The sequence below is a fragment of the Syngnathoides biaculeatus genome, chromosome 17, assembly GCF_019802595.1.
Source record: "Syngnathoides biaculeatus isolate LvHL_M chromosome 17, ASM1980259v1, whole genome shotgun sequence".
NCBI lineage: Eukaryota > Metazoa > Chordata > Actinopteri > Syngnathiformes > Syngnathidae > Syngnathoides > Syngnathoides biaculeatus.
Window position 1 is genome coordinate 18,292,222 of NC_084656.1, and position 26,920 is coordinate 18,319,141.

General features: G+C 44.1%; 2 protein-coding genes across 4 annotated transcripts; both read left to right on the forward strand.

Moving 5' to 3' along the window:
• Positions 1-224: 224 nt before the first annotated feature.
• hcar2 (hydroxycarboxylic acid receptor 2-) lies at positions 225-3,774 on the forward strand. Of its 2 annotated transcripts, none has more exons than XM_061801679.1 (2): positions 225-238; positions 1,694-3,774. In XM_061801679.1, the coding sequence occupies exon 2, from the start codon at positions 1,715-1,717 to the stop codon at positions 2,600-2,602; it is 888 nt and encodes a 295-aa protein (XP_061657663.1). In that variant the 5' UTR covers positions 225-238; positions 1,694-1,714; the 3' UTR covers positions 2,603-3,774. The 2 variants fall into 2 exon arrangements, with proteins under 2 accessions (XP_061657663.1, XP_061657662.1); XM_061801678.1 differs by lacking the exon at positions 225-238 and adding an exon at positions 1,038-1,585.
• A 65-nt stretch (positions 3,775-3,839) lies between these two features.
• Positions 3,840-20,461, forward strand: LOC133491020 (PH and SEC7 domain-containing protein 1). 2 transcript variants are annotated; one of them, XM_061801850.1, is made up of 18 exons: positions 3,840-4,083; positions 6,248-6,406; positions 6,476-6,578; positions 8,946-9,356; positions 11,144-11,216; positions 11,320-11,497; positions 12,607-13,143; positions 14,427-14,507; positions 14,585-14,697; positions 14,768-14,826; positions 14,902-14,991; positions 15,069-15,112; positions 16,354-16,514; positions 16,635-16,705; positions 17,853-17,998; positions 18,075-18,219; positions 19,319-19,465; positions 19,551-20,461. In XM_061801850.1, exons 4-18 carry the CDS (start codon positions 9,015-9,017, stop codon positions 19,842-19,844), a joined length of 2,481 nt encoding a protein of 826 aa, XP_061657834.1. In that variant the 5' UTR covers positions 3,840-4,083; positions 6,248-6,406; positions 6,476-6,578; positions 8,946-9,014; the 3' UTR covers positions 19,845-20,461. The 2 variants fall into 2 exon arrangements, with proteins under 2 accessions (XP_061657834.1, XP_061657832.1); XM_061801848.1 differs by having other exon boundaries at positions 6,521-6,578.
• Positions 20,462-26,920: the final 6,459 nt, after the last annotated feature.

The window sequence follows — 26,920 nt, forward strand, 5'->3', positions numbered from 1 at the left end:
CATTGTTATCAACTCGTGTATTATTTTTTATTTTTTTTCAATTATTACTTCTTTGCGAGGGTGCGCGCACAAGGGCCCCAAAGAGACGTGGTCCCTGGTTCCTGACGCTCTGATTGGACGACGGGACGGGAATAGAATCCCTCAAGTGTTGGTGTTACTGCCGAGAAGGACTTTTCATCATTTTTCTTAAGGTTCAAGATCCGCAAATCTGACCTTGATTGGCCGATTTATTGAATAGGTAAGTGGCTTTTATTGGATAATTAATAAAATGCAACCTTGAGTCACTTGCAAGGCACTATTATTATTACTGCTTGTAGTTTCATTTTGTAATAATTATAAATTGTACATAAATATTCAAAAAATGAAGAATGACTTATAACTTAGTTCTATTGCTTTTTCCAAGAATGAAAAAATAATAAATTAAAAAGGGGGCGGCACGTTGGGGCAGCTGTGTTGGCCTCGCACTTCCGAGGTCCTGGGTTCGATCCCGGACCCGCCTGTGTGGAGTTTGCGTGTTCTCCCCGTGCCTGCGTGGGTTTTCTCCGGGTGGGTACTCCTGTTTCCTCCCACATCCCAAAAACATGCAACATTAATTATCCACTTTTCTTTGCCGCTTATCCTCACGAGGGTCGCGGGGCATGCTGGAGCCTATCCCAGCTGTCAACGGGCAGGAGGCGGGGTACACCCTGAACTGGTTGCCAGTCAATCGCAGGGCACATCGAGGACACCATTAGTGACTGTAAAATGATTTAATAACATTTTTTGACAACTTCATGCGTTTTGTCAGAAAAATATTACATGCAAACATCCATCCATTTTCTTTGCCGCTTATCCTCACAAGGGGTCGCGGGAGGCGGGGTACACCCTGAACTGGTTGCCAGCCAATGGCAGGGCACATAGAGACAGACAACAGTCGCAGTCACGATCACACCTTGGGGCAATTTTAGGGTATCCAATTAATGTTGCACGTTTTGGGGATGTGGGAGGAAACCAGAGTGCCCGGAGGAAACCCACGCAGGCACGGGGAGAACACGCAAACTCCACACAGGCGGGTCCGGGATCCAACTCGGGACTTCAGAACTGTGAGGCCAACGCTTTACCAGCTGCTCCACCTTGCCGCCACAACATTAATTGGACACTCTAAATTGCGCGTAGGTGTGATTGTGAGTGCGACTGTTGGTCTCTAAGTGCCCTGCGATTGGTTGGCGACCAGTTCAGAGTGTGCCCCGCCTCCTGCCCGCTGACAGCTGAGATATGCTCCAGCGCTGCCCGCGGCCCTTGTGAGGATAAGCGGCTAAGATTGATGGAATCCACTGGGACGCTTTTATTTTGAAGGCCTGTCTATTGACAGGATGTCACATCGACATTGCCCCCAACTTGTCGGAGTGTTGCCGAGCACACCGGGAGGCTTATTGCCTTGAATTGTTAATAAAACTTTGCATTGCGTCCTTTACAGTAGACGCTGAAGTCGCTTCTTCCTCTTTTGTGTCTGCATGAATGTCGTGCAGTATACTGCCTCCTGCTGGCCACACCAGGAGCAGCATAATGAATTGGGCTCTGGTCTTGGGTTTTAAATCTCGAAAAGGTCTCTGGTACACATTAGACACACCACCTGTACATATTTTTAAAACGAGACTATGCTTTTGTATTTGTACAAACGACTGAAACTTCAACCCTGTGACCGATCACGCAGTTCCCGTGGCCGCCGTTCGCCATGGATTTCCTCTTCCTCAACTCGTCGGCGCTGATCATCTCTCAGCGGCCCGCCAACGCCACGGCGCGGGAGCGCACGGTCTACGAGGGCTGCCGCGACATGCCGGCCGTGCTCATCTGGTACCTGGGCCTGCAGTTCATCAACATGTTCCTGGGCATCCCGGCCAACATCCTGGTCCTGTGGCTCATCCGCAAGAACAAGGGGGACTCGTCCACGTCGGACATCTTCATCCTGCACTTGGCTGTTCTGGACGTGCTCTTCTGCCTCATCCCACCGTTGGAGCTGGCTAACATCGTGTTCCTCACCACCAGCACCACCTGGTACATTTTGCGCTTCTTCTACGGCATGAAGGACTCGTCGCCGCTGTTCCTCTCGTGCATCTGCCTGGACCGCTACGTGGCCGTGGTGCACCCCATCGCCTTCACCGAGCTCAAGGACCGCCGACACCGGGCCGGCCTGGCCGCGCTGGTCTGGCTCGTCACGCTGGGCTACGCCGCCGCCAAGTCCGTGGGCCGCATCGTCAACTTCGAGAAGGTCTTCACCGCCATGATCCTGGCCGCCTTCGCCTTCATGGTGTTCTGCAACATCGCCATCCTGTGGGTGCTGCGCCAGTCCGGCCCCGGGCGAGACGAAATGCACCCTGTGAAGAAGCGAGCCTTCAAGATGGTGCTGATCATCCTCGCCATCATCGTCTTCAACTACTTCCCGCCGGTGGCGCTCTTCCCCTTCCAGGACTACTTCTCGCCCGACGTCTTCCGTTGTTACATCCACTACGTCGCCTTCGGTCTGATGGACTTCAGCAGTAGCATCCAGCCCATGCTCTATTTGTCTAAGGAGAAGGTGGCATGTGCAGGCTGCTGCCAGGCCAAAGCCACGCATCTCCGGTAGCTTCTACATCGCAAATCCGCCCCTCACATTCCTCTCCTTTCCAGTGCAAGCCTCCCTCCATCTTTCTAATTGTTCCTCCACCTCCTCCCTGCTTTCACTCAGATCAAAATATCATCTGCGAACATCGTAGGTCAAGGGGAATCCAGTCTAACCTCATCTATCAGCCTATCCGTTACTACGGCAAACAGGAAGGGGCTCAGGGCGGATCCCTGATGCACTCCCACCTGTAACTTAAATTCTTCTGACACATCTACACTGACACACCTGTTCTGCTGCCCTCTTACATGTCCTGTACTATTCTGACATATTTCTCCGCCACGTCGGACTTGCGCATTCAGTACCACAGTTCCTCTCTTGGTACTCTGTCATAGGATTTCTGGACCTTATTAGATGATGCACAAAATATTGCAGTTGCTGAGTGTATTGTGCATAGTTGGAGCTATTGAATGATTGAAATGTTTTTTTCCAATCTTGCTGAGAAGTCAAAGCTACAAAAGTGATAACATACTAGTGTAACTTCCTATAAGCGAGGGCCATATCTAGCCACACTGTGAACTTAAAATTTATTTCAGGGATGGACGGAAGTAAACAAAGCTGTATCAAAGGATTGAAAGGAGGAGGGAAGGATACAAGGCCGGTATGAAAGGGTGATAGGGGAGGAAGGATGGACGGAAACGATAGAAACAAGGATCTATGAATGATGGGAAGGAGAGAAATGGGTGATTGAGGGGAGGGTGTTTGGAAGGAGGGATAAATGATGGAAGGAAACGATTGTATAAAATGAAGGACAGGAGGAAGGAAGGCAACAAGGACGTTTGAAAGGAAGGTAAAATGATAGAAGTGACAAACAAGATAGGAAGGATGGGGTTAACTGTCACTTTTAGGGTCACCGCCTGTCAGCACATTTGGCCTTGAAACCCAAATTTGAAACACAAAGAGAGTGTAAAAACCCCAACCTTTACTTGAAAGTCCACACTGTATTGGATTTACGAGATGAAACTTCAACAAAATTGCAACAATTGATTGAATTCATCCCAACCACTGTACTGTATAATGAATTCACGTCTTAATAAATTCACGTCTTCAAAACATCTTGACAATTTTTTTTTTGTTTAAAAAAAAAGTCAGTCCTTTTCGCTTTAATCGTTCAAATTTAAATGGCGAAAATTTCAGTTACAGTCGCGTTAAAGTGACGTCACAAACACGCGACGTTGGTTCAACCCGTTCGCCGACATCCAGTGCGAAGCTCTAGCGCGCCCCCTGCAGGTCTCGGCGGCAAACGTCGCGACCGTAGCCACGTCGCACAGGCTAACATGTTTATGGTGCGTACGACAAAATTGAAAAAACACGCTCAAAAGTAGGTGTTGTTAAAATAGCAAAAATTACGCCTCATCGTATCACTCCTGTACGTCGCCCGGCTGCAAAGTACAACGTAGCCACGGAAGTCGACGGCTAAGCAAGGACGTCCACATAAATGCTAGGTAATGCTAATATTTTTTAATGTCAATGCTAATCATGCTAATGATGGTGAGGCTAAGTGATGAAGTAAAGTCACTTTTGGAACGTGTCTGTGTTGTCAACTGCATCGTTATTGGTATAGCAGTCGCGTCAATTGTCTAATGTCCATGAAAATGATCGTAATGACGTCAAAGTGAAAGTGAAATATCGACGGTGGCGTCGTGTTAAACGTTAGCTGAAAGGTCGAAAGTGGTGTCATCTTTGACATAAACAAAAAAAAAATTCTAATTAACTACGATAAATGACCAGTTAGGCTAGTGAAATATTGCTTATGTAAAGCGGAGAATATCTATCTGAGGAAAAAAGTTGTAAAGTGAGATAACAAATTCAAGAAGAAAGTATTTTGTCGTTATAAAAAGTCATAGTCTTAGAATAAACTTGTATTTTTCCAAGATGAAGTTAAAATGTTTTGTTGAAGTCAAAGTTTAAAAAGAAAGTCATATTTTAGCTAATAGCAAAGATAATTTGTTATTCTTGATTAATATTAGGTCAGAAAAGACGCATTTACTATTTAGAAGATAAGGCTATATTGTACCCAAAAATATGCCTTTATTAAAAAAAAAGATTGTAGTCATGTAATATTTTAGTTTATATAAAATGACTAACAATGTCAGATGTATGTGATGATGCTTTACCCACATATCAAAGCTTTTAACTGGCCCAATGCTACAATATTGAAGAAAAGAAAAAAAAAAAAAAGCTTTATTATGTCTGTTTTATTGTCATGCTGGTTGCCATATGTAGAGATGCATATTGAGGCTGCAACAATCAATCCGTTATATTTTTTCGGGATCATTATTCCACACAGAGTAACGTTACTGAAGTCTCACGGACCGCTCATTGTGTAAAATAAATTGGCGTGAAGGCGGCAAGCACATAAAAGAGGAGATAAAGAGCTACGTGTTACACAAAAGCACGTAAACGCAACGTTGCGTGTCCATGATGGCGAATTTAACGTAGCCTGCCAGAGCTAGTCGCAACGTATTGAATTGCACCCGTAATTCGTCCAAAATAGTCTCTGCTGGCAGTGCGCTTTTGATTGCTTTAATGAACATACTCTGGGGAAACAAAAACGTAAAAACCGCATTTATACGCGAACTGCCGATGGCCATAACTCACGCAGCACAGCCAGGCAATTCTACACTGTCAGTCGTTGGTGCTGGCATCACTCACCAGACCATCCAAACATTTTCCTTGCTGCTTATCCTCACAAGGGTTGCAAGGAGTGCTGGAGCCTATCCCAACTGTCAACGGGCAGGAAGCGGGGTTACACCCTGAACTGGTTGCCAGCAAATCGCAGGGCACATGGAGACAACCAGTCGCATTCACGATCACACCTAGCGGCAATTTAGAGTGTCCAATTAATGTTGCATGTTTTTTTGGGATGTGGGAGGAAACCCACGCAGGCACGGGGAGAACATTCAAACTCCACACAGGCGGGTCCGGGATCAAACGCGGGACCTCAGAATTACGAGGCCAACGCTCTACCAGCTGAGGCACCGTGCCACCTTCAAAGCCATGCACACTTAAAGTCACATATACTACAGTGAAAAATCAGGATGGTTGGCTCAAACGAACAAAAATAATACCTGCACCTCTCACCACACATTATTATGTGAATAATGCAAAATAAACAGTTACCCCAATAATCAATGCGATAATCGTTAGATTACTCAGTTTCAAAAATATCCACTCCCTGCAGCCCTAAACATAATTCAATTCATCACAAATTATTTTTAATTATTATTTGGACAGCCGGAGCTAAGTCTCACGGGCCCCCCCAGACTTAATTTGTAGAACCAGTTCTAAAGGACCAGTGAGACAACTTCCTCCCCCCCCCTCTTTGTGTTCACTGAATCTGGACTGACACCTTCTGGTTTTGCCTAATCATGATTGCGTTGTTTAATGGAAGGAATGAAGCTGAGCCGCTCCCCTTACCTGTCCGGTGTGTGTTTTGTATAAATAATGTGTGTCTGTGCGTGCCTTCAGGCCCTGTGGGCGTCGGCATGACTCCTCTGGTGTTTTTTTTCGCCTGAGTCATTTGCCAATCACAATGAGCGCTTTTCTTTCTCTTTGCATCTTTCACCTTCCTCATTTTTTTTTTCCACGCGCCTGCCCCTCTCGCAGCCATATTTGCAGAATTGAAACGACCGCACGCGCACACAGCTCTGAATCTACCCGCAAAGGAAAACCCCACACAGGATCCACGTGCGAGCGACGACACCGGCTGACATGCGGCCGGGCGCAACGAGAGAGGCCGTGCAGCTAGTTTGTGGCGCCCAGCAGGTAACCGAGACTTAACGAAAACAAAAAAAAAAAACTGTATGGTGATTTTGTGTTCTTGCTCTGTCAAAGCGTCTAAGAGGCCATCGTCTTGTTTGTCTTCCCTCCTCCCACCAGACGAAAAGCTCACAAGCCGGCTGATCATATGATGCTCCTTTTACGCACCCGCAGGGTGGTAAGTCACACTTTATCTACTTTAAAAAAATCTATATCCTAATGAGATGTTTTTTGGCTTTTGTTCATATGATTACTACACAGGCAATCATAGTTTAGGCAATAATAGAAATTAGACGTTGCACACCACTTTCGTTTTCGCCGTTTTTCCTCTTTTGTTTCCGATTTGGTTTCATTCAATATGTTAAACTAGTCAGACTTCTTCATTAATATTTATGTTAACGGCCATCTCGCGCTTCTTTTGGGTGGTAGTAACTTCCGCAGCTTTCCAAACTTGTTCTCATGGAGAAACATCACAATACGAACTATGCTACTGTACTGTAGAAGTACATCAACTGTACTTATCAGGGATGACCGGCGGATTTCCGACTTTTTCAGACCAAAATGACCATTTTCAAGATAAGCGCAAATACGTTGAGAAAATTTCGGGGGTCGGCTCCGAGCTGCAAGTTCAGCTTAGTGCTAGCACAAGCACGACTATCATATCCCGTTTGCTCGGTAGTGTGAATATTTGCATTTTGCGACATAAACATTAAAACTTGTTTGCGGCAGATTACTCGATTGGACAACAGAGTTATACAGTATAACGATCCAATCGTGTTAGTGGTTCATCGAGTTTCACCGTTGCCATGTACATGTGTTCTCGTTTCTCAGAAATCGCAGCGTAACTTGTTAGTTAGCCAAGTAATGGCACGTGGGATGTAGATAGCGCGAACTGAGCGACGGTCTGTTCAAAGTTTTACGATGGCGAAAGTGTTAGAAAAAAAGGGCAAAGATCGAGCGTGGGCAGTTGACAGGGATGCTGAAATCAAAAACTGTTTCAGACGGGCACGGCTTGAAAAAAGTGTAACCGTGCAGATAGGACCGAAAAACGGTATCAACATGTCTAACCGAACACGTACAAAAAGTGGACATTCCCGGCAAAGTGCTGTGCACTCTGTGTTCCGATAGGAGCAAAAAATATCCAGGAGGAAAATTACAGTAAAATAACCTTAAGAAAGACAAACATGGAGTAAAAGTACATTTCTTTTCTGTTATTACCCTGATGTACCAAAATCACTAAGCGCACCCTGACAGGAAGTGAGAAGTAAGCGCACACAGGAAACACGGTCGAGGTTTCATCCCGGATGTCGGTTGCGTGACGCTCTCAGGCTTGTAATAAGGAGAAGCTGAAGAAGGAATGAAATTGAACGTCGGCTGTCGGTTTGCGGACGACCTTGGTGAGATGCCCTCGCTTCTGTGTTGATGAGACGCGTGCGAGCTATCGTGTGAGCGCACTCAGTGGCGATAGGACGGTTCGGGTCCAAATCCACAACGCGTGCCACCGCGTCGACTTTTATCTCCGTTGCTCACTCTGAGGTCAGACAGCGCTACGAAATCCACCGCAATTTTAAAAACTAACTGATTTGAAACAAAAACAGCTCAACCAGACATTAGACATTTAATTTTGTGGATACAAGTGAAGTGTTTTTATCAGGTAACAAAGACATTTTAATTTGTGGTGTCAGAAGTTCGTACACTATATTTTGTGTATTGAGAGTCGTACAGTGTAGTCGACCTCACTACTACACATTTGAAATTTAGAGGGTGACATCAATTGGTCGCTAATCGCATTACATCACATAAGCATTCATTGCAACTTTATGGGTAAAGATGGCTGAAAACTACAAAAAAAACATTTGTACTTTGTGAGTTCCCACCACTGTCTGGGAGTCACCATATTAAAAATATGACGACATTTAGCAGTTGCTCACATTTGACGCGCACGACCGCGCCTGCAAATCTGCACAGTCGAGCACGAAAAATCACGCATGTAAAATTTGTCCCGAGTAAAAAAAAAGTAGATATTGAAAGACGTCGCTTATTTTGTGTAGTCTTGACATTAATTTACGTGTTTATTTCATAAACGTTAACTAAACAAGCCTGCTCCAAAACGACCGAGATTCACCCGCAAACAGGAAATGCAAGTTAACTACACTGTGCATGTACGGAAGACATTTACAAGACTTGTTGCTTTTGAAGCCCTGAAAATGGAGTTCAATCGCATCTTGATTTGTTTTATTCCACAGTGGCGTATGATGCCAAAACCGAGTTCCACAAAGTTGTGTGTGCGTTAAGTGACTTAGTGTTAGTTTTGCTTCACGTGCGCTTCCTTCACTTATGCAACCCCCCCCGCCGGTCACATGAATAGCAACAATACAAAACCACTGTTTATTTCCTCATCAACGACATTGTGAAAATACTTTTTATGTCCGGTATAAATGTCCCGAGTGGAGATTGTCACGACTATTTTTATCACGATGAACCTTTTTCACGTAATCATTGGTGAACGCAACATTTAGCGTGTGTCACATGTTCTTTTTGGCAGATCTGTGAGGGGCATTTCTCTACTGCCTAAGAAGAAGTGAACTGGGGGGGGGCAGAGGAAGAGACGCCGATGGAGGAGGACTATCTGGGATCTCCTCACTTGGATTTGACCGATCCGGGCTCTTGGCGGACTCACGATCATCAGCACTTAAACGGAGAGGCGGAGGGCGAGAAGGAGACAATATGGGTGAGGCGACCGGCGGGCTGCAGCACGGTCGCCGCTGCGCTCTCCTTTGCCACAGCGCAGTGGGACATTCCTGACGCAGCCGCAGAAGGGCCGTCCTTTACAACCAACCGCGACCGCGTGGTTGACATTTCATCAGTGCGCGAACCTTTCCATGGTGAAGTGGGGCACAGAGAGGAACAAGATGGCTTTGACTCATCAGTGAACTCGACGGGAAATGACTTTAAGGTAGTTGTTTAACGCTCACTCAATCCGTATAATGTAATACATACAATTTAATCTGAGAGCTGTATGTAAAAAAAAAAAAAAAAACAGGTCGGAGGGAAGGTTTGATTTTTGTTGATGATAATGCTCCGTTTTGGCGGTCACAGGAACGTAGTGTTCCGATTGGAAGCAAAACATAAGGGTGGGGTGGGTGGCTGCGGCCCATTTCCCGTTCTGCTAAAAGCGACATGCGTGGGCCGCTGCCTGGTAATTGGGGAACGCCACTTTATCTCACGACATTCCCTTTTATTACGTTTAGATACAACGGAGTACTATTTTTCATTTCATTTTGGGGGAGCTGCAAGGCAGGCTTTAAATGGGGAGAATTGATTTGAAATATGACCAAATCGAGGTACAAATTTGCTCAGGGAGCAACTCGAACTCTACGGTTAATTTGAAAGACATTTGAAGACTTATTTGAGGGGAGCATTTTTGTTAGAACAGGGGTGGTCAATGTGTCGATCGCGACAGCCTGCCGAAAAAAAAAAAAGATGTCAGCCGTATTTACGCTAGTCAGGGAGTTCCCCCCTATTTTAAACTCTCGCTTTTTTCTTACAGTAAAGAAATCTTATCAAACATGAGTATGAATGCTGGAGCAATGAAGAAGACAAAAACGTATCACTTTCACGATGTCATTTTCAAAATGCGTTTACCTCATCTGCCAGCGTAGTGAAATGTGTAGCAGCGCTGTCGAACTGTTCATGGAAAATACACCGACATTCCGCCGAAGAGCAAGCTGAGAATGAGAAACGTGAACGCAATAAAAATCCCAATTGGCCGCACAGTAATCGCTTTTCACACAATCTAGTTCGACAGCGAAAGCCGCCACCAAAGCGTCGTTTCCAGGTTCGTCACATCGTCGTTAATAACAAGAAATTCTTCCAAGACGGAGAGATGGCAAAAGAGGCATAGCTAACTCGTTGTTCCAATCTTTTCTAAATAAGGCGGGAATATTATCTTCAATAAAATCACTGCAGCTGTAAAGACGCTGTGAAGCCATGGCTGAGAACTGAACCCAGCAAATGTGGAAGGACTTCGGAAATTGTGTTTCCCAACTCAGTTACAAAAAATGTTCATAGTTAAGCATGTTGTGCAATATTGGCTCATGCAGTGATGCAAGGCACACAAACATACCATTTACACATAAAGAATCCTCAAAATACTTTAAAATAAATGTTTTGCAATCAAGTAATGGATAGATCTTTGTGACTTGGTCATTGTAGTTCATCATTGGTCATTCCTCCCCACCTCAGTAAATCGCGAGAGGCTGGCTGCTTGGAAAGTAGATCTTGGGGTAAAAAAGTCTGGGCACCCCTGTTTTAGAACCTGTTGGAGAGAATTAGTTGTGCCCAAAATTGTAGGTTTGCTCACTTGCAAAGAAATCTCAAATTTTTTACGTTTATTTACTATGGTAATAGGTGGAATATCAGTCAAAAATGTGTAAAAAAAAAAAAAAAAAAAATTACAATAAGCGCATTACACTTCATATTGTTAAATCAGTATTCAGTTCCTCTCTGTCAAAACGGCATTATTACCGAGCTCTGGAGATGTACCGTGAGTGTAAATTAAGTCCGGCAACGTGAGCGAGATTATTTGCATCACCGCCTCGGTTCTTCCCCATTCACTATGCAGATATTGTAGCGGTTTTGCGGATGAGCCAAACGTAGCGGAAAGAGCCCCATTTCGCCACGTCTCATATTGCATCCGCAGTCACGTTGTGCATAATCGATGACCCGTGTTGCAATTTTTAGCCATGTGACGCTGCCGAGGGACAAGGGCTGACGACACAACAAAGGGAACATTCAACGCATCAGCTCTTAGACGGTACGCATCATGCAAAGGCTCATTTACTCGCGAAAGTATGAATCGTGCGTCTCTATTACCTGTCGGGTGGGACACGAGTGATTTGCATTCCTCTTTGACACAGCAATCGCGTTCGAGTCAGACTCAGAGGAAGAGGACCACGTCAAGTCCAATGCGGTTAATGCCAGCGTGGATTTACGCCCAGAAGAACCACGGGGGGAGAAGCTCGTGCCGGTGACGGGACGCGGCTTGTCGGCGGGAGCCCAAACTTCATTTCAAAATCCAAACATGGCGGACGGGAGGTAAGTGGGGAGTAGAAAAGCAATGTCATATCTTAATGAATGTGTCTCTAAGCCTGCGTGAGTATTTGATCGTTATCTTCAGTTTTGTCTGTATTTGTAGTAGTGCTGGGTGGTATTCCCTTGGAAGAAATTTTTTTTTTTTTTTTCCCACCCCGACAATGACAAGGATAATATTTAAGACAAGTTTTGCGTTCCTTCTTTCTTGGATTTTCTTTAGTTCTCCTGATAGCAAACAGGCTTTGAAGCAGTCCCCACCCCCCATTGAAATTGTTTCGCAGTGAAGAAAATAAGTATTTGAACACCGTGCTATATTCCAAGTTCTCCCATTTAGACATGGAGGGGTCTGAAATTTTCATCGTAGGTGCATGTCCACTGTGAGAGAGAGCTTATCAAAAAAGAAAAATCCAGAAATCACAATGTATGACTTTTTTTTTTTTTTATTTGTGTGATACAGCTGCAAACAGCACATAAGCCCCATCTTGAGTTTGCCAATGACCATTTGGATGATACAGAGGAGTCATGGGAGAAGGTTTTCTGGTCAGATGAGACCAAAATGGAACTTTTTGGTCATAATTCCACTAACGGTGTTTGGAGGAAGGCGAATGATGAGTTCCATCCCAAGAACACCATCCCTACTGTGAAGCATGGGGGTGGTAGCATCGTGCTTTGGGGCTGTTTTTCTGCACATGGGACAATATAGCAGGGTGTTCAAATACTTATTTTCTTCACTGTAAATAATTGCTTTTGTACCGTACAAATGCACATCATGCTTTTGTCAATGTTAAGACAAGGCTTCATGTTTTCTCTTTCTTATTGGAAATCAAAGTCCCTTTTAGAAAAACAAAAATCGAAGGGTCACAGAATCGTAACATCTCCCCACTGAATTACAAACTTGGCAACAAAATATTTTCTCGATATCCGCAGCCATTGTGGGTGGAGGCAGAGACTTCGCGCTTTGAATTTTGGAAGCCACCCAATAAATTTGAATTTCCATTTTGATCGATAAAACTGAATAATTGCCTTGCCCTAATTTATTGATTGATTTAATTTATATTTTTGTCACACCACAATGAATTGGATTATGATTACATGTGATCTGTACTTTTTAGGAAGGCACTTGCACAAAAACAAACTGACCGTAATGGACCAACATTAATGGTACTTGCTGCAGCAACCCCAAGTCAAAAGGTTGCAGCAGCTGATGATGCAGAAAGAGAACCCCAAAAGTTCTCCCAGGACAATGGGCTGCCCTCGAAACACGGTGAAGACTCGGTCCAGTCGGGACAGCCTCAACGTTCAGAAGGATCACACGTTTCAATCCGGCACGCGGACTCTGCTGTCGAAGAGCGGAAGGTCGAAACCGAGCCATCGCGCCAGAACCAAACGTCCCAGCGCAGCACTTCCTTGGTACTCGAAGTTTCCAATCGGGCTCGAACGTCAAACAAAGTTCATGAAGTTGCAAACACCCTCAACGGATCTGGACCGGTACTCGTGGCAAACGGAGAGGCGAGCAGAGACGCAGAGTCGGCGGCGACTCACATGAACGGAGGCGATATGGACCGGGAGAAGGTGTGTCGACTCGCTGAGCGGCTCTTCATGTTGGATGGGATCCAGCGAGTGGATGTGGTCAAGCACCTCGACAAAGAGTAAGAAGATTTTTGGAACATTCTCACTTTAGGGGTTCCACGGTATTATCAACTTAGCATTATGTAGTACAATGAACCTGTTTTATTGCAGGAAGTTTCACCTCGAAAAAGTGAAAATCTGTGACATACCATAATTCCGGCCTACAGCGCGCACCTGGTTATAAGGCTCACCCAGTACATTTGTAAAGGAAATACCATTTGGTGCATACATAAGCTGCACCTGTGTAAAAAGCCGCAAGTGCCCACATTGAAACATGAGATATTTACAAAGAAGGACAGTACACAGAAAAAAAATTCAAAGTTTTAATATCTTAGGTTAGCTTAACACGGTAGCAGCACGGTAGCACAGCACTAACGGCCGGTTAAAAAAAAAAAACACCGGTAAAAGTAAATTCTTTGGCAGATATATTCCACTTGTCTCACGCTTACCTTTTCCATTCGAGTGCCCCCTTGCGTACGTTTAAAAAAAATGCACAAATTAGCCGCATCACTGTATAAGCCGCAGGGTTGAAAATGTGTGAAAAAAGTCGCTGCTTATAGGCCAGAAATAACGATAGGTAAACGTAAACAAAGCATATTTGAAGACACACTACACGAGTATTGAAAATTGCTGTGTTATGTAAGTTCATCGCCATAGTTAGTTCTCAAGTTGACACCATCCTTCTTCTCTTAAGACAATTAAGACTCCTTATTTTTACGTCATTTTTTTATGTACATATTGAATGTTTATCACATTTCAATTCCATATATATATAATATTTGCGTTGTCATTGCTGTAGCATAAATATACGTAATAAGCTATAAAACCACATTTAAATTCTGTATGTTTTTTTGTCCAGGTCAGTGATTTTGTAGAGTAGTATTTTCATTAATACACTGGCTCTTAATAAGCACAGTATTTTTGTTACTGTCTTGATGATCCTGGATTAGCAGACTCGGCAGTTTGTAATACTGATGGACCAGCTCGGGAAGAATAATTGTTTTCTTAGCTTTATGGATGAGAAGTGTTTTTGAGGATAAGCAGTATCGAAATTATAGGGATGTATATTGTCTGTATGACCTTTCTGCTCCGTTAGTGTAGTTTTGTGATAGTTTTTGTTGGATTCTGTCTAGTGTACAAATTTTGGGGAGGTCTCCACTGCTGGATTGGCACAGTCCGTAACCGAGGACCCCCTGTCGTCTGCTCAACGACATTTTTCCTTATCGATAACTATTCCCACCGCATACCAGCCTTTTTTTCTATTGACAACACAAACAAAGTCATTGCTCGTGTATCTCTGTAGCAACGCCTTCAGCCGTGCTGTTGGGGAGGAGTACCTCAGGTTCTTTGACTTCACCGGCCAGACTCTGGATCAAGCCCTGAGGTGAGCATTCGGAAGGCACGGCAAGTGTCACAAAGGTCTGCTGAATATGATTATATTTCCCCGTTTGCATCGCTCAGGTCTTTTCTCAAAGTGGTCATCCTGCTGGGAGAGACGCAGGAGCGCGAGCGGGTGCTGCAGCATTTCGCCGGCCGCTTCCATCAGTGCAACCCGGATTTTTTCTCCTCACCAGGTGTGCGTCCATCTTGTTTCCGTCCACTCGCGAGACTAAGGCGAATGTTACAATTTTGACCCTCGTCCAGGGGCCGTGCTGGCCATCACGTGCGCGCTGATGCTCCTCAACACGGACCTGCACGGACAGGTGGGCAGCACGCTTGAGCTGAGCGGCTCCTGAACTGTCCTCGCATATCGATCAACCGTACTCGTGTTTTCACAGAACGTAGGGAAAGCCATGTCCTCGTCCAAGTTTGTGTCCAACCTGGACGGCATGAACGACGGAGACAATTTTAGCAAAGATCTGCTGAAAGTAAGAAGCTTCTCTCTAAACCCTTTTAGAACTGAAAAATAGGAAATTGTTAATGTTTTTAAAATGTACCTTTATAGTGTCTTTACAACGCCATTAAGAGTGAGCCACTGCAATGGGCTGTGTGAGTACTTGCCATCATTCTTCCCATCATATCAGTGTTCATTTTGACAGCACATATTAATTTGGTTTTTGTCATAGTTATTTGCCGTATGTTTTGTTTTACTCCTAATTTTTTTTTTAACAACAGATGAGTTGTATTTTAGTACGTATGCATTTAATTTTATTGAACTTTGAAGCATTTATGTACATTTCTTAAAATTTAACTATAAGGCGCCACACATTTGAAACGACTCAATATCCCCGTACATGTTTTTATTTTTATTTTCCTATTTTTAAGCGCAGTAATGTTTACACTGCATGGTGTTACAGTGACTTACAATTGTGTAAATATACTTTTTAGTCGTAAAATATTTTTAAAAAATTTATTAACACAACCTAACCTATTTTAATGTTGGTCATTTCGGATGGAGTTCTATTTTTTTCAAGTGCTACTACTGTATTTAATTTATATAACATATAGTACATTGTTTGGAATTGAAGTTGTTCATTCGACTAACATTTTTATCTCATTTAAAATCAATCAATGAACACATTTAATGTGACTAATACATAAATAAATAAATTAAATTAAATACATTATAATAAATGAATGAATAATCAGTAAATACATTTTAAATACTAATTTTAGGGAAAAAACGTGGTTTAGAAAACGGCTGGATCGCTAAATTAACAATATGACAGGACTCGTTAAGAAAAATGTTTTGAGGCCTGGATTAAACTGCTCGTCAGATGTATATATGTATATTTTTTTACACTTGCATATAATGAGATACAATAATAATATATCTACGGACAATTTATGAAAAATTGGCATAGTTTGGAATGCAATCACATTAATTTTGGTTATCTGGTGACAGAGCACAACATTAACAACAAAATTTAAAAGTAGCCCTTCATTAAAAAGTGAATTACAAATTTTAATGATTTGAACTGAAATCCTGAAAAACACTCGAAAGCACATTAATAAATAACACAAATGTGCTTACTTTGCATATAAAACAGCAATAAACAGACGGGATCGCCTCAGAAGTCGTCACACCTTCACACATGGCAAAAGCACTTGTGATGGGATACATTTGTAACTCGTCCCCCCCTTCAAGTTTCCATTTTGTTTTATGAGTTTTTGTCTTGTTTGCGTCTGGGAAGATAAATTGCTGAAAACTTTTACAAAAATGCTTCCTCACCGAAATGAACACCGCGTCACATTTTCAACCGGCGACTCTCTTAACGCTTATGAAACAGTGCCGAGGAGGAGCTGACCTCGGCGCTGATGGAAGAGGTGGACGCGCCGCTGCGCTCCAAGAGCAACCCCTTCCAGGACGTCCCCCACGACAAGGCGGCCCCCGTGGTCAAGCAGGGCTTCATCCAGAGGAAGCTCTACGCCGACATCGACGGGAAGCGCAGTATGTGAGACGCAAAATGGCCTACTAAACCACTTTGAGGAGCCGCTTTAACGCCATTTGAATACGAATACGTCTTTTCGCGTGGCTTTATTAGTGACTCGTTGCGAATGTCTTTGTCAGCTCCTTGGGGGAAAAGGCGCTGGAAAACCTTCTTTGGTGTGCTGAAGGGAATGGTCTTTTACCTACAAAAGGTTAGTAATGTTGTCGCTTGGACCCGTTTCTTCACTTCCTTACCACACTCACCGTTTCTCTGTATTGTTGACCCCAAGTATTTGAAGTCGTCCACCCTCGCTATCTCTTCTCCCTGGAGCTTCACTCTTCTTCTCCTTTCCAGTTCGTGCCTCCATCTTTCTAATTTTTCCTCCGCCTGTTCCATGCTTTCACTGCATAACACAATATCATCTGTGAATATCATAGTCCTCGGGGATTCCAGTCTAACCTCATCTGTCAGGTTATCCATTAATTAATACCGCAAACAGGAAGGGGCTCAGCGCGGATCCCTGATGCACTCCCACCTCTACCTTAAATTCTTCTGGCACGCCATCATACATGTCCTGTTCTATCCTAACATATTTCTCCGCCACACCAGACTTGCCATTGCAGTACCACAGTTCCTCTCTTGATACTCTGTCATAGGCTCTCTCTCGGTCTACAAAGCCTACAAACGCAAATAATTTGATTACAAAAACAAAAAATCAAGAAAGTCTCTCCCTCACAGCTTCGCAAGGATCACTTTTCCACATGGATTAATAATGGTACTGCTGACCCACGCAGCATTCTATGGACAAAAAAGTTGGTGTGCGAGTGGCGACTCCCACGTCACTCACCAGGCCAGGCCCCACCTTTTAAAGCCACACACACTCAAATTTGATTTTGTAGAATTTGATGATGGCAGCCCCAAGTAGGCAATCATCATACCAGAACCTAAACCGCCCATTGTGGGTCATGAGTAGAATTAAGATAAAAATATTTATGCCCTGCAATTGGCTAGCGACCAGTTCACGGTGTACGAAGATCGCTGGGATAGGCTACAGCACCTGCGATCCTAGTGAGGATAAGCCGTACAGATAATAGATGAATGGTCACTGCATTCTTCTGAGAGCTAACAGCTAACATTTGGCATCATAACTATTGAACACGGTATGTTTAACATGTACAATATTTAACCCGACAGCTTTTCAAACCGATCAGTCAGGAAAAATATTTCATATTCATCAAAATAATCTTTTCAGTTATCCAACAGTCAGACCTGTTGTCTTTCATCAGAATGGAAGAAAATGTCCAACCTGTATTATCTGCTTTTATCGGACCACCTGCGCATACGTTTGTGTCTGTCAGGATAACAGCAGGAGGGAGCAGCAGACCAACGAGGAGGTGGTGAGCGTCCACCACTCGCTGGCCGAGCCGGCGGCCGACTACACCAAGAAGCCGCACGTCTTCCGTTTGCAGACCGCCGACTGGAGAGTTTTCCTGTTCCAAGCGTCGTAAGTCAGGCAGGAATTCAGCGTGGCGCACCTCAGTTCTGTGAACGCCATCAGCGCTGTTTCCTTTTTGCCGCAGATCCAAAATGGAGATGACCTCGTGGATCAGCCGCATTAACTTGGTGTCGGCTCTCCATTCGTCTCCTCCGTTCCCCGCCGCCGTCGGCTCCCAGCGGAGGTTCTGTCGACCCATCCTGCCCGCCTCGCAGTCCGCTCACACTCTGGTTCGTTTTGCTATTGTAAACCTCAATCAAAGTGTTTTCATACATCAACTACGATTGGTCGATTAATACATTTTGATTAATTCAAGTTTTTTTGTCAGGATGTTTTTATTTTCATTGGGTTCCATAGTTCAAAGCGCATCTCCACTGATTGGTCACATATCCCATGATCATTTTGCAACTATATCCAAAAAAAAAAAAAACAATTTTGTTTTAAAAAAATAACCTTTAATAGACATACAAGGCAAACAAAGACATTGTGGCCCTTTAAATGTTGCAAAATCATATATTTAGTCATGTGTTCGTAACCCAAAAGCAGCTATTTATTGATGTGTTAGAAACTTTAGAGCAGGGGTGTCAAACTCATTTTTGTCGCGGACCACATTGTAGTTACGTTTTTTTTCAGAGGGCCGTTATGACTGCGAATCCATGAAAATCTTTCGCCTCGTCATATTTACGCATGAAATTTATGAACTAGTTTTGGAATCAGAAACCAAGCTTCGTTTGTGTTTAGTAACATAAAAATGCTTGCAATAGCTCAACTTTATCATATATAATATGACAATTTGAAATTCTGTTACAGATTATCACAAAAATCATGGAAGTTGATATACATGATTTTCCTTCGCGGTCCACATAAAATGATGCAGCGGGCCGGATCTGGCCCCCCCGGGGCTTGAGTTTGACACCTGTGGCTTTGAGTCAAAATTTTTTTTTTATTGTTTTGACTGATCATTTATTCTTTTAAGAATTGTAAACACACAAATTCTGCCAGGTTATGTAAACCTATTAGCACAACTTTACATTTTTTTGACAAAAGGGGCAAAAAATCCAAAAGGAAAATTTGTTTTTCCACAATATCGCAATGAAAACAATTTAATTTCTGAAAATCCTGTGGAAGTTGATTGGGGTTAATGCTGTAAAAAAGAAATTCGCTGGAAATGGGAGAAATTATAAGTATAACCCAGAGAAAAAAAGAACTCATATGGACTAATGGCACTGCCGTTTGTTTCTAAGCAGAGCAGATTTTTGTGACAAAACGTTTCGGCCATATGATATATGACCATACCTGGCACCAGCACTCATTGGACTTCCTGTGCAGGAGCGCCAGCTACAGTCTCACGCCGGAATGCTGGAGTCCTTCAAGATGGACCTATCGCACCTTCAGCAGAACCCACCAGAGGGCAAAAAGGCCCGAGGGAAGGAGATGGAGGAGCACCGCACCAGGGCTGAGTACCTGCAGCACGAGGTAGCGCCACCAGGAGGCCACGACTAAGAAGTGAGTGGCGGTTCTGACTTTGGACTCTAAGCGAAATTTCATCTGTCGCCCACAGATATGTCGCTACGAGAGCTACACGCGAGTCCTGGAGGCCTGGAAAAGCGTGGAGAAGACCGGCGACGGCACTCTGATCGCCGCCGTCCTCGGCTTGTTCGACAAAGCCATGTGCGCGTCGCCGGTGGCCGAGGACGGAGAGGAAGACGCGGACGAAGGCCGCCTGACAAAGTCCCACTCCAGCCCCTCCCTGGACTTGGATATGGGGCCGCAGTCCACTCTCAAAATCAAACGCAACGTCTCCGAAAGATGGACTTACCGGAGAACCGCGCCTCGCTTGAATAAGGACGCGTGACAGAAAGACGGAAAGCCTCGTGACGATTGTTTGTTCCCGGTACAAACTGAAACCCGACCACTCGTATCCATTTTTTTTTTTTTTTTTTTTTTTTAAATCTTGTGCACTTTGACAAAAATTTACCTCAGGGATTCCCAAACTCAAAGAACCGTATTCGTTTGTTCAGCGACCAAAAAATGCATGGACCTGATTGATCGACTTAAAACGCTGTGTGGAAATAATTCAAATGGGCCTAACTGGTTTGTGACCACTTGGTGGTGCTGTAGTTAAGGCAGACGTTCGGAAGGTGGTTATGAATGCACTTTTTGTTCATAATGTGTTCTCTATTTTTTTTCTGTGTAATAGTCATAGTGTCATTTTTGTCATAGCTTTGTTCATATGAAGAGTTCATCTGTAATGTTATCAATGTGTCCAGTGCTGGAGATTTTGTTCTTTTTTTAAATACATTGAACTATTCATTTTGCTATCAGACATAATTTTTGTAATTTTTTTGTGTAAAAATATCTGCCAAAAAAGACTCACTGAAAGTGTCAAAAAAATGCAATGAAGGACTGATTTTCTTTTTCCCTACCAATGATTTTTTCACCAATTAAAATGTTTATGTTATACCTTCAAAACAGGACATCTTTTTTTTTTTTTTTCTTTCCTGTGTACACTTGCTCGTCATTCAAACAAGGTGAAACATATTTAAAGGTTATTGTTCGCAATGAGAAATTTGCTTTTCAGGTGTGGTCAAAATTTGGATACTGCTTTGCACCGTACTTGGGAGCTTGGAAATTTGCAGGCGTACCTAATCCGTTTTCCGGTGAGTGTATTTCTGACTTGTATGAACGCTACAAACATCTGTGTAACTTGTATTTTTCCGTCTTTTTTTTTCAGGATGAGACACTGTGAGCTCTGTCTTGTGAGGATAAGCGCCCGGCTTGCCTCCCTTTGTCGACTTTGACGGGATACACCAGGTCAGACGGGTTGTACATGTTTCCACTCCCATCGTAGAGGAGCGATTCTCAATGTGGTACATGACGCGCTCAATGTAAACGCTATTTACAATAATTTAAAAGATGAAATACAATTGATCGTTTTAGAATGAGGCTTAGAGCTTTGCATACAGACTAAAGTCCCCCCCCCCCCCCACAATAAAAAAAAAATAATTTTTTTTTCGTAGATGCGTATAGCTGGTTTATTCCTGCTTAATGTTTAAATGTTTGGATGTGAAATCAAGAAATATGTTTTTGGCATCACTTACCCACGGCTTTCCGCTATTCGCCGTCTGGCCCGGTCGGCGTCTCCTGCGAAAAGTAAAAGGCGCGCTGTTAATGTTCAAACCGTGCATGTTACGGTGACTTGCATTAATATTAAATAGACTTCTCAGGAATTAAACAACCGTCTGGTTTTGATGAGTTGAGGACACTTAAACTGCCTAGTATGTTGGTACTCGGAGAGCCAAGTATTATTTTATCCATCCATCCATTTTCTTTGCCGCTTATCCTCACAAGGGAGTGCTGGACCCCATCCCAGCTGTCAACAGGCAGGAGGCAGGGTAGTCCCTGAACTGGTTGCCAGCCAATTGCAGGACACATTGAGGCAAACAGTTGCACTCACAATCACACCTTCGGGCAATTTAGTGTGTCCAATTATTGTTGCATGTTTTTGGGATGTGGGAGGAAACTGGAGTGCCCACTCGGAGAAAATCCACGCGGCCACGGGGAGAACATGCAAACTCCACACGGGCGGGACCGGGATCAAACCCGGGTCCTCAGAACTGTGAGGCCAACGCTTTACCAGCTGAGCCCGCCATTCTGGCTTTAAAGCCATACACACTTAAAGTCACAGGTACTACATTGAAAGATGAGGATGGTGAGCTCAAATGAACAAAAATAATACTTCCACCTCCCACACACAAACACACACATTATGTGAATAATTCAAAATAAGCACTTATTATATATATATATTTTTATTTTTTTTTAAATGTGGTACTGTTGTGAAAATTTTTAGAACCCATGAACTAGACCATCAAAGATACTCACAGATACTACAGTAAAACATGATGATGGTGAGCTCAAATGAACAAAAATGATACCTGCACCTCTCACACATTATTATGTGAATAATGCAAAATAAGCGGTTATTATACACACACACACACACACGTGAAAACTTTGAGAGCCCTTCAACTAGACCATCAGACAAAGGCAGAAATGTAGCATTCATATAGTCTTCAAAATCCATATTTCTACGTATTATAGCGTCCGGTCATCTGTTTTGCCTAGTTTTGTCATGTAATGTCACTTTATTTTCCTGTTGGAAGAAATTGAGAAGTCTAAGTACAATACTAATGCACCGGTGTCAAACTCGAGGCCCCGAGGGCCAGACCTGGCCCGCTGCGTGAATTTATGTGGCCCGTGGAGGCAAATCATGTGTATCAACTTTATTTATTTTTGTTCATATCTGTACCAAAATTCCAAATTCTATCATAAATGATGTTGATAAATTAAAAGTTGACATTCATTTTGCTTTTAATCTTTTAAGGATTGAGTATCCAGTGACATCGGTTTCATATTTACATGATATATACAGTACATTCATTTTGGATTCTGAAGTTGCTGTAAAGTTAACAAAAGATGTTTTACACCTTCAGTGATTGACAAAATATGACAGTTATGTTTGATCTTGCGCGCAGGTGTCAAACTCAAGGCCCGGGGGCCAGATCTGGCCTGCCGCGTCATTTTATGTGGCCCGCAGAGGCAAATCAGGGGTATCAACTTCCCTGATTTTTCTGTCCAAATCTGTACCAAAATTTCAAATTCTCCTATCATAAATGATAACGTTGATGAATTACAAGCATTTTTGTGTTGAGTTGGAAAAACCCATTACCCTCGATTTCCCATTCCAAAACCAGTTCATATATTCCATGTGTAAATATGACAAGGCGGTTAAATTTTTTTTAATCGTTTCACAGCCATAACGGCCCCTCGAGGTAAACCGCAAGTGCAACGTGGCCCGTGACAAAAATGAGTTTGACACCCCCGTCCTAACGGGTTGTTTAACTGTAAATGTGCGAATGAATTGATTTTCCTCCTTGAAGCAGTCCTCGGTCTGTTTGTGTCACGCGAGCACGGGCCCATTTTGTTCCCTTTCAGTCTGACATGTCGGGTTGCGACCAACCTCACTCGCTCAACAATAAGAACAGGATGTCGAGGATAAAGGACCGTAGTAACCCCCCCCCCCCCCCCCCAAACTGACTCCCACCCCTTCGAAGTTTTAACACGTACACATTCCTCGCACCGGAATAGAATGCAACAATGGGAAACGCAATGAAGAGCAAAGACAATCGTCTTGTCCGGAGTTCTGAATGGGATCAAGTCACTGGACTCTGCATAAGCTTTTTGGGCGAGACTTTTTTTTTTGGGGGGGGGGGGGCTTCGTTAACGTAATAATGCTGGACTTTCCTGTCCCCGTGAATGGAGGCCATCTCCATTCGTTGACCGTCATAACAGCAGCTCGTTAAGATCAAGTCAGATTGCGCAGATGACGGTGACTGATGGGCAACTTGAGTGACGGGGGGGCCCCGGGGGGCCGTGTTGAAGGTGGCTCGGGGGGGGGGGGGGGGTCTACACTGAAAGGCGACGCCAGCCCCGCAGTGCAATCCACGTCGAGGAAGGCGGCCATTAATGTCTTGTTTAGTTCATCCGAGCTGAAATGTTTGCTAACATGTGCTGAGGGTGCACCTCTTCAATGGACTCGGTGGGCTCCACTTTTAGAGATTTTTTTTTTTTTTTTTCCCAAGGAATTTGCCCCTTTTTTTTTGTTGTTGTCCTACCGTGTGCACCTCTCCGTCCCAGCTTTGCGAGTCTCAGTCAGGCCTGGTTGAGTAATTAAAAAGGCAAGAGCTCAAGTGGGATCATTAGCGGACAGCCTGGCATGCTCTTTTTTTTTTTTTTTTTTTTTTGCGAGACAAAGAAGTAGAATAACACTTGGTCAAGCGCAGACCCCTTCTCCAAGGTTGAGCTGTCAACAAAAGCGAGGGAAGAAAGTCGTTTGCCCAACTTCCCGGTTTATGTCGCGCGACGTAAGACCGGCTTGAACCGTTTTCGGTTCGGGAGTGGAATTCAGTGTTTGTGTGTCGTCTGTTTTGGCGAACGCGCAAGTTGGTCGCTCGGATACCGGATTTCCTGGATGATGACAGGAAGACGACTGGTCGGGTTAAGGGTTGCGGTTGTAGGAGGCGGTTTCGTCACAAAGGAAATAAACAGCTCTTTAAAAAAAAATAATAATTCTATATGAGAGCAGGTGTCTTCCTGGTTCATAGTATGATGATGCGATTAAGCATTTTTAAATTGCAATGTTATACATCACTGCCTAATTTGTTCCGTGGCCATGCTTGAGCATGCATATCTAAAATCATTGCTCGCCTTTGAAATCAGTGGAAATGTCATTAATTTGTTCCGGCCATTAAAAAAAAAATGTTTTTAATGACAAAAATAGGACTACAGTGAGTGGTACCTCGGTTTTCAAACAAAAATTTGGAGATTTTTTTTTTTTTTGCTTCGGTTTTCGAATGAAAATCAGTACTCGAACGCCACTAACAAAACCCGGAAATAACAGGATAGGCGCGGCCAGACCAGCTGACCCACCCACGATGCGTTTTGTTGTAAATTCCCACCCGCCAAAAAAAAAAAAAACGGAAATAAGAGAACGCATGCGGCCTGACCAGCTAACGCACCCACAACGCGCTTCGTTATTGTCAATCCGAACGAACCCCTGGAAAAAAAAAACAGAAATAACAAAACACGCGTGACCAGACCAGATGACCCACGACGCGGTCTGGTGTGAATTCGCACCCCGACGAAAAAAAACCCGGAAATAACAGAACTCGCGCACCGGTCGATTCGGTTTTCGAACAAATCGGTTTTTGAACCGCCTTCCGGAACGGATTGTGGTTGAGAACCGAGGCACCACTGGAAATGATATTATATCGTCTAAAAGGATAACATAATTAAAATATAATTTAAATTTTTTTTGGCACAGTTCTTCAGTGAGCATGGTGCTTATTCGGAAGCGTTGACCTTGGCCACCAGTCGGCAATATAAGATACGGATATACAGTCTCTAATAATGACTCAGCTCCTCACTGGGCTTCTCAATACAGCAGTAATATTAGTCACCCTTTGCAGAAGGTCAAGCATATATGCGTGTGTATTGCCATATTGTCTGTCTGCGAGTGTTGCCCCATCATTTGTGTTTTGATCGGTTGCTTAAAAGACAAAACTGCCACATAGATGCGAATTATTAGCCTGTGTGGCTATGGAGTTTCCAATCATATGTTAGTGGCGTGCTCGCATCTACTCATCCGTTTGTGAGCAATGATGGGCAGTGTATACTTTCTGGTTCATGGAGTGAGTTCAAGAATCATATAAAAATTAATCTCCCATAAATTTTCTCGGACAAGAGTACCCCTCTGTCTGGACTGAAACTGTAAAATGCAACCGATAAATGCTATTTTAAGAAAAAAAAACATTTAGCTTTGCTTATGTATCAAGTCCACCACATTCTTTTTCCCTGCCCCTTATCCCCACTAGTACCATGAACCACCGCACCGATCAACATCACCAACAAACTTTTTTTTTTTTTTTTTTTTTTTTTTGTTCCGGCCTCAACGAGGCTCCGGACGCTCATTGTCCATCTGCTGCTGACGCCTGGCACGGTCCACTTGTTACTCCATGTCTCCCACACTCCCACTTGAAAAACTTTTTTTTTTCCCTTGGCACCCTTCAAACCCCCCCCCCCCAGCCCTCCCCCACTCACCCTGCTCTTGACCGCCGTGGCGTCAGACTCGCCACTCCGTGCAGGGCCCTTGAAAGCTCTCTGCGTCCCTCTCAGGCACTCCAAACGAGTAAGAGCCCACCTGAGACTTTGACTGAGGATGACAGATATTGATAACATAAATGCTTGTGGAAGCCATGGATAGCGACATACAAACTCCAGTCTATAACGTAGAGATTGGAACCGCGGACCTCAGAACTGTTAGGCAAACGCGCAACCCGCTATTCCATCATTCTGTCCTAACCCTAGCTAACAGAAATAAGTAGTCTTCCCCCTTTTTTTTTTTTTTTAGTTGATTTCTACCAAGCTTGATGTACCTAAATGTTGGATTGTGTAGTAAAAGCAGCTGTTGGAATTAACGCGAGTGCCTGGCTCGAGGGCATCTCAACACATGACCTCCGCTCGCCCCTGCATGCCTGCCTACCGCTTGCGCACACACTCAAACGTCCACTCCTTAGTTACAAACTGCTCCGGCCGTAAAAAACACGGCATGAAAACGGAATGTTTGCGAACTGGTCGGCTCCGTTTGTATCTGCTTTGCATCTCTCGATCTGGACCTTCCAGCGCCGGGGCCCGCCAGCCGTTCCACCTGCTTCCTCCTCGCTAATCGTTAACCCGAGCGGCGCTGCGTGGCGGCGGTGAATGGGCTGTTTTGTGAATGACCACAAGTGCCAAACACCACCCCTCCCCCTCCCACCTGCTCAGGTCACCCCGCTCCCTCCCTTGGGGCGGTACCTGATACCCGGGCTGATTTTTATCCAGCCTGGCCGTGCACGGTGCTCAATGTGTGTGCTTTGAAAGGTGCGTTTTTCTTGATGTCTCGCAGTCAAACAGTAGCTTCCTGCCTCTAGGGCCTGTGTGCTGTTTAAAAGGTGAGCTCCAACACTGGGCACCTGTGTTTCTTCATCACCCCCACCCCCCCAATCTCACCCGCCCCCCCCCCTCCCTTTCTAAAACTCCCTCTGTTTTCTCCCGTTGACTGGCCCGTTTGTTTCAAAGGCGGAGGAGATGAGAGAACTTCTTGAAATCGGATGATCGGGTTGTCGTGACAGGTGTTTTTCCTCTTTGGCTGAATTCGAAAATAGCTTTTGGTGGTGAAAAATCATCCTCACTTTAATTATGCATTTTAAGTAATTGAGCTGCAATTACCTACAGAGCGCACCTGATTATAAGCCTCGCCCAGTACATTGGTAAAGGAAATACCATTTGGTACATGCATATGTCGCACCTGTGCAAAATCCGCAAGTCCTA

Bases quoted from the DNA above. Each gene is read 5' to 3' on its own strand.
- LOC133491020 (XM_061801850.1), top strand. From the start codon at position 9,015: ATGGAGGAGGACTATCTGGGATCTCCTCACTTGGATTTGACCGATCCG. The intron at 9,357-11,143 runs GTAGTTGTTTAA...TGCAATTTTTAG, and splicing joins CGACGGGAAATGACTTTAAG to CCATGTGACGCTGCCGAGGG. The intron at 19,466-19,550 runs GTAGCGCCACCA...TGTCGCCCACAG, and splicing joins CTGAGTACCTGCAGCACGAG to ATATGTCGCTACGAGAGCTA.
- hcar2 (XM_061801679.1), top strand. From the start codon at position 1,715: ATGGATTTCCTCTTCCTCAACTCGTCGGCGCTGATCATCTCTCAGCGG.